The sequence below is a fragment of the Acyrthosiphon pisum genome, unplaced genomic scaffold, assembly GCF_005508785.2.
Source record: "Acyrthosiphon pisum isolate AL4f unplaced genomic scaffold, pea_aphid_22Mar2018_4r6ur Scaffold_20799;HRSCAF=22169, whole genome shotgun sequence".
Lineage (NCBI taxonomy): Eukaryota > Metazoa > Arthropoda > Insecta > Hemiptera > Aphididae > Acyrthosiphon > Acyrthosiphon pisum.
In genome coordinates, this window is record NW_021770195.1 from 96,784 (window position 1) to 105,141 (window position 8,358).

Sequence of the window (8,358 nt, forward strand, 5' to 3'; positions counted from 1 at the left end):
TAATCGATTTTTTTTGATTTTTTTTTTATAAATGTTGATAAAAAAAAATTAGCTGGGAAAAAATACTTGAAAATTTAATAGAAGGGTCCACATATGTTGTTCTAACTCCCATTCAAAAATTATAAAAATACATAGGCACAATTTTTTTTTATAAGCATTTAAAGTTCAAATTTTGACTAAATACGTAAAAATTACGGCAATGTTCAAATAATCTTAAACAGAAATTCATAAAAGTTTTTCTTTTTAATTCTAAGATTTGGAAATTTAATACAAGGCTCCTAACATATTTTTACAATAGCAGTTGCAAAATAAAAGGAATACTTTGTCACAATTTTTATTTATAAGCATTTAAAGTTCAAATTTTGACAACATATTATGTAAAAATCACGAAAATTCGTAAATTATTTTATGCTAGAAATTCATAAAAAATTTTCCTTTTATATCTAAGATTTCAAAATTTAATACAAGGCTCATAATATATTTTTACAATAGCAATTGAAAAATAAAAGAAATATATAGTCACGATTTTTTTTTTATAAGCATTTAAAGTTCAAATTTTGACTAAATACGTAAAAATTACGGCAATGTTCAAATTATCTTAGACAGAAATTCATAAAAGTTTTTCTTTTTAATTCTAAGATTTGGAAATTTAATACAAGGCTCCTAACATATTTTTACAATAGCAGTTGCAAAATAAAAGGAATACATTGTCACAATTATGTTAAATATTGATTAACCATACGTCCCAATTGAAAAATAAAATACTTGTTTCAAAATAGAATATATTACAATATTTAAAAATAATATATCCTAGACTGACAAATCATCTCCGTTCAGAATCGTTTTTCGTATACAATGATATAATATCATTGGATTCAAATTTAATTCCATCCATTACAGTAACCCACTTGTAACCTACTGTACAGCAGAGCGACATCCACGACTTACCCGCCTTTTTTTTCTATGAATGTCAATAAAATTTTATTTGTTAGGTAAAAAAACTTGAAAATTTAATACAATGCTCTTAATATATTGTTACAATGTAAAACATTTGTAAAATATTAAAAATCCATTGTTACAATTTTTTTTTAGCATTGAAGTTCGAATTTTGACAAAAGGCCTAAAAATCACGAAAATGTGCAAATTATTCTGAGTTAAAAATTCCTAAACATTTTTCTTTTGAAGTCTATGATTCGAAAATCTAATACAAGATTCTTTATAAATGTATCTATCTTTATCAACAAAAAAATATCTATATAAAAATCAAATTAAATTTTTATGAGCGTTCGAAGTTCAAATTTTTACAACATTGGATATTCACTCGATTTCTCATGTAGCGATTTTTTTCAGGAAAAACGGCACACGTATGCGATCTACCAACGAATGGTGTCGTATGTTTTCTATTGTATTTACGTTATCCACCATAATTCGTATTGACGGTATCGATATTATAATTATTATATTTCTACATAATATTAAATATTTAATAATAAATATAATATAAAATATCCACACTGGCAAACCATCACTACTCAGAATCGTTTTTCGTTGATATTATATTATTGAATTAAAATTTAATACCATACATTATACACTGACCTACCTCTTTATAACCACTTGTAACCTACCTACTGCACAACAGAGCGACATCCACTTACCCACCTTTTTTCCTTAATTTTTTTAGTTTTTGCCACGTTTTTGAAAATTACTAAATTATTTATTTTTATCTCCCCCTTCTCCAAAATACTAACTAGATTATCACTTTCTTATCAAAAACCAAATGCTGAAGTAGAAAATCGGATACCAACATTTATTGCTCCACTCAGAATCTTAAAAAATAACTTAAATAAGAAAATAAACTAGAAGCTATTAATGAATATGTGTTATTCACTTCAAACGTTTAAGAAATATACTGTTATTGTATATATAAATGTTAAGTAAATAATAATCATAATTTAATATAAAGTAATTTTTTTATTTGTCTTATAAAATATTTTTAGATTAAAATCTTTGCTTCTTGTGTGAATATTATTCGACACCTCACTGTGTACACAATGTAAATTATATTATATCATATTTTATAGTATAATAATTTATTTTTTTTTTTTTTTCGTAACGATTTGGGTTCTAACTACAAGCCTAAGGAGGGGCTAAAAAGTAAAACCTCAAATGGGGGTAAATAGAATAACGGGGGAAGCCCCCTAGTTACGCCGATGCCTATAGTTCTCAAACGTTTTTGGTAGAATTATGTATATCCATGGGTTTAGAGAACTACATACTATGTTGGATAACGCCGATAACGCCATTATAATCGGTGTTATAAATTCCTTTTTTTCCAACACCCCAAAAATAATTACAATTGAATATGGTGTAAGAGAAAATACATATAGTACTATTGTACTCGTTGTCATGATTCCAAAAATTATTTTCTTTTTCTTTTTTGTTGAAGTATATCCAATTCTACTACTATTTGCTTCAGAAATAGTATAAACGGATATTGACATCATAATATAGCAATAGAGTACTGTGATTGTTGGTAATAACCAAGAGCCTATAATATAGAAAATGATTATAATGAATTTATCTACAAAATGACTAGACATAAAATCAATTGTGCAATTCAATAAAAAACCCGCCGGAGCGAATCCATAATCTATGTCTAATAACGGAATGATGGCAAACATGAATCCACAGATCCATATCAAGCCAATCCGGATCCTGGCTTTACGTTTGGTTTGTCTACCAAGGGATTTCAAAGGATGTATTATAGGATTAAACCGATCCATTGCTATGGCAGTCGATGATATTGTTGACACAGATCTGGCCAGGGTGCCAGTAAAACCATCGATTTGACAGCCTAAAATAACGTAACTCGGAAATTAGTTAATGTAGGTAGGTATATCATCTAGTTATATAAACATTTATTTTTTTTTGTAGCTTACTAACCTAAATTTCCAAGGGCTGGGCCTTGGTAATAGCTGTTGTAGATTACAAAAGACGTGTTTGCTAGTAAAATAATATCGCCAATAGCTAAGTTTAACATGAAAATGTTGGCCGCTTTTAAAGATTTAACTCTAAAAAAACATTTAAAAATTCACATATTATAATCTTATAAATAGGCAGTGTTGGAAATAGATAACTAATAATTTATCTAGATAAAAATAAAGAGTTATATAAAATCTTATCTAGATAAAGATAAAAACTAATACATTTTTATCTAGATAAATATCAAATAATTATAAGTTTAATTTTTCAAATACTCATTGATATAGTTATCGATAAAAAAAAAAAAAAAATGAGAATGTGGGGCCACCATTACTCTGGGGAAGTAAATTTCTTTCATAAGTATTGGGGTCCGTGAAATTATAAGTAAATTAGGGAGAGAGTGAGAAAAATCAATACAATAAAAATAAAAAAGCACGCCGCCGCCGCCGTGCATGACTTACAAAATAAATAAATCAACAAACGTGTCGTTTCATTTTTCGTTATGATTTTTTTCCACCCACAACTCAAGAAGTTTTACTTCAAAAAAATTCATAATTTAAAACATATTAAAAATAAAATAGTCGTATTTAAATAATACCACAAAAAAGCAATAACCTAACATTAAAAAAAAAAAAAATATATAATTCAAACCATGTTTTACCTATAACATAAAATCATTTCAAAAGTTCTATCATTTAACCTATTACACCTAGGTGTTAACATTTTTATAGCCTTACTTAATAACCTCTCAACTGGTGCTGAAGATGAAATTGTAGAATTATATTTTAGGAATACTTCTAATAATGAGGTATTGGTTCAAAATGTCTAAGTCTTTTTTTATGAACTTAAGAAAGATATTACTAGTACATATACATTTATTATTTAAAGTTGTTGTCTCTGAACCAGTATTGTTAAAACATTACTTGTAATATGGGCTCCACATGTCAATAATATTGTTATGCGTCTACGTACAATTACTTTAAAACTATATATTAAGCTGCGTGACTTTCTACTTGTAGATACGCTACGTATAATTTATTTAGCATTATATCAAGGTGTATTTCAGCGGACTTTTGGTCTGGAGAGGTCTTGCTGAAAATGCGTTGAGACATTTACAATTGCAATAGATACAAGTTATTAAAATCTGCTTAAATAAAAATTACCTGCAAGGTTCTACTAAAGAAAACTTTAAATTATTTAACGTATTGTCAATAACAAGTATATTAAAAAAAATTTGCAATTATTTGGATGGTACAAACCAATACTACTCCAATGAATTTACGTAACTTCAATAACAAAAGAGAATTTAGGATTATGATATGAAAATTAAATTCACAAAAAAAGCTTTTGTCAAAAATTCGTTGACTGTCTGGGTCGGGCATTCAGATAATAAAATTGGTGTTGTTGATATTAAAGATATCAAACACTATTATGTCATTATTGAATTAATTATAATTTAAAACTAATTTGTGAAATACACAGAAATTGTATAATATAAAATTACAATTAATATACAATTTATACGTCTGGTCTGACTAAGTTTTATTATATTATATGATATATTATAATATAATTGGTACATTACGTCATGGCTAGGTCAGAGGACTTTTAGCATAGTTATTATATTTTTTTACACAGTTATAAATAGCAGAGTACAAAACAAATACGTTTCTTGCTTTCACAAAGCTAGTTTTGAAATTTAATTTTGCATTTAAATGCGTATTTTGAGTTTTTTCGTTTTTGGGGAATATTTCTTTCATTTTATACTTTTTGAGATATATTTCAACTTTAATTAAAATTTTATCAATTTACTATTAATTAATATTAATACACTTGAAACTTATGGGTTTGCTGAATCACTTATTCCATGGTTTCGCTCGTTTATCTCAGGCCGTACTCAGATTATCAAACATGGAAACTATCTTTCTGAAAAAATTAACGTTACTTCAGGAGTTCCTCAAGGAGATCACTTATCTCCAATATTATTCTGTCTTTTTATAAAAAATATCTCAAAAGTCGTTTCATATTCAAAAATCGTACTTATTCATTTCAAATTACCACCAAATAATTGCACACTAATTGCAACTTATTGCAAATCTAGTTTGGTTAATTGAAAATCATTTATTATATTTTTTACGAATTTTTAAATTTTTTAGCCAACCCCCACTTTATTAATTTTCGATTTTAAATTTAATAAAAATTTTTTATTCAAATGATTTTTATCCTATATAGGTTTTTAGATTTTTATGAAAAATTAATAAAAAAAATCAGTTAAATTAAAAAAATATATTAGTAAGATAAAAAATCGTATATTAATATTATATTATTATTTTTATATATTGATTATATATTTTTTTAATTTGACTAGGCTTCTTTTAAAATATTGGATTTTTTATTTAATATCAATTTTTCTTCAACTGATTTTTTATCTTATTTAGGTTTTGAGATTTTAGTTTTTTTTCTCCTAGGGTTTTTCAATTTAACTAACCTTTTTTTATTAAAATTACATTTTATTTAATGTACATTTTTTATTTATCTGCTTTTTATTCTTTTTTAAATTTTTGATCCTATTAAAATATTTTTTTAAATTAAATTACGTTTTTTTTTTTATTAATTTTTGACCAAAATTGTTTGTCTTAAAAATGTTCAATTCATGCTTACAAATACTTACAAATATCGCAGGTCTATTTGGAACAGTCAAAGGTCAAAAAGCTTGATAAAGCATGGCCAACTTCTTTTTAAGAATAATTAATGGAGGGATGACTTACAAATTTTAAATTCGTGATCACAAATACTTACAAATTGTCAAAGACATTTTGGCAAAGTCCAAAACTTTGAAATGTGAAAAAGGATAAGTATCGCCAAATAATTGCAAACAAATTGCAACTAATTGCAAATCATTTTTTATATTTTTGACGAATTTTTATATTATTTAGCCTGCCACTTAACTTTGTCTGATCCATCTATTTGTTATTTTAGAAGACATATTTTTGCTTACCTATATAAATTTTTTTAAATCATAATAGTATTTTTTTTTACTAAAATGGTTCTATCAGCACACTATCCAATTGGAGGTTCGTCGGCCTGGCACCCCAAAGTCAAAATTTCGACGTCAAACCTAACTAAAAATTAGTAACCAATTCGTAACAATTTGTAACCACAAAATCAGAATTTGTAACCTGAGTCTTAACCCCCAAATTTGTGTTTCCATTTTCGGTGATGGGCACAAAACTATAAACAACTATCCACGGGGGCGGAGCACGGGAGACACAGCTAGTATTAATATACATTTTTTTATCCTATTAAGATTTTTTTTTAATAACCTAGTTTTTTATTAATTTTCAGTTTTTTAATTTTAGAATTTTTCTATTCAGCGTTTTTTATCCTTTTTAGATTTTTTATCCTATTGAGATATTTTTAATCTAACTAGGCTTTTTTTTTATTAATTTACGATTTTTAATTTAATAAAAAATGTTTTATTCAAATGATTTTTTTATCCTATATAGGTTTTTTAGATTTTTTTGAAAAATTAATAAAGTAATCATCGTAAAATTAAAAAAAATATCTTAATAGAATAAAAATTCTTATATTAATATAATATTATTATTTTTATACATTGACTATATATTTTTTAAATTTATGTAGGCTTTTTTTATTAATTTTTTCAACCAAACTTCTTTAAAATTAAATAATAATAACCTCAAAATGAGAATTTATTACGTCTTAACCCCCAAATTAATTTTTCTATATGGGTTTCACAATGCAGGTGCGTGAAGTTGGCCGCACAGTATGACAATTTTGTCACCAAATTTTGTTAAAAATGTGGTAATTTATAAGGCCAGCCGTTTTTAATTATCCTCAAAAGTTTAAATCACGGCTAATTTCCACGAAACTTATCCGTTTTTGCGGCCAACTTCACGCACCTACATTGTAAAACCCATAGACTAGTCAAATTAAAAATATATAATATAATCAATATATTATAAAAATAATAATATATAATATTAATATACGATTTTTTATATTACTAATTATTATTTTAATAAAAAAATCTAAAAAACCTATATAGGATAAAAAATCATTTGAATAAAAAATTTTTATCAAATTAAAAATCGAAAATTAATAGTGGGGGCTGGCTAAAAAATTGAAAAATTCGTAAAAAATATAAAAAATGATTTACAATTGGTTGCAAATAATTTGAATTATTTGGCGGTATTTTGAAATGAATTGGACAAAGTGGGGGGGGGGGGCTACATGAAGTTGGCCCCCCAATTTTGAATTTGATTTTACTCAAAACTGGGTGATTTGCAATCAATAAAACTCGATTTTCAATTATTTGCAATTATTTGGTGGTATTTTGGAATCATTGGGACAAAGTGGGGGGGCCAACTTCATGTACATAAATTAATCTGATGTTGGCTGGAAATTATGTTGATAATATTGATTTTTTTAATACATCCTTAACAGAATTGTCTATTCAAATTTTAAGATATATCAAATAAAATTATTTTAAGTATAGCTTTATATTTTTTGTGTACCTTTTGATTTAATTGTATAATTGTTGCAAATTAATACAATAGGTATCATAGCTATAAATATTTATATTATATAATAATATATAAAAAAATGTAATTAGGAATTATATTTCCTAAAGATTATTATTATTATTATTATACTAACTTTAAAATCATGAATATTGCTAGAACGTTTCCTGTGCATCCAAGTATCATAACAATTGCGTACAAAATTCCCCAAATGTAGCACGTGTAGGCATTTGGAGGCATAAATTCAAACCAAAAGCTGTTGGTTAACCTTATGTAATCGTCGTTAAATAACTTGTTGCTCTTCCACATATTGATAAAATATTGGTTGTTAATGTGGGTCTCGTTTTCATTTTGAAATTCTTCGTTTATCATTTTAACTGGATTAACTCAAGTTATAATATTATACTGTAGGTACTTAAATGTATTTTTCCAAATATGCACTATGTGGTTTGGGACTAAATTATAGCACAACACCACCTAATTGCTCGTAATTACACGAAATATATGATACAATATTGTTGAATATATGAATGACTAGTTTTTCAGTTGGTCCATTTGGGTCTCAACATCATTTATGCAAGAAGTTTAAATTTATATATCTATTTGATTTTTGGATAAATATACGAATATACGGAGATTATACAATGTTTTGAATTTGTATCTTCATAGACCACAACTTCCGTTGATAATGCACTAAAAACAAAAACAAAATATTAGATTAGCAAAATTACTATTTACTGTTATTTGTATAAGTATAATCTATTCAGCAGTTATACACTTATACCATTGTACACTACACATTTTACAAAGTTCCAAATGTCATGTACCC

General features: G+C 25.8%; 1 protein-coding gene across 1 annotated transcript; it reads right to left on the reverse strand.

Moving 5' to 3' along the window:
* Positions 1-2,044: 2,044 nt before the first annotated feature.
* LOC103309391 (opsin, ultraviolet-sensitive-like) lies at positions 2,045-7,838 on the reverse strand. The gene is made up of 3 exons (XM_029492091.1): positions 7,666-7,838; positions 2,947-3,074; positions 2,045-2,857 (listed from the first exon to the last, which is right to left on the reverse strand). Exons 1-3 carry the CDS (start codon positions 7,836-7,838, stop codon positions 2,202-2,204), a joined length of 957 nt encoding a protein of 318 aa, XP_029347951.1. The 3' UTR covers positions 2,045-2,201.
* Positions 7,839-8,358: the final 520 nt, after the last annotated feature.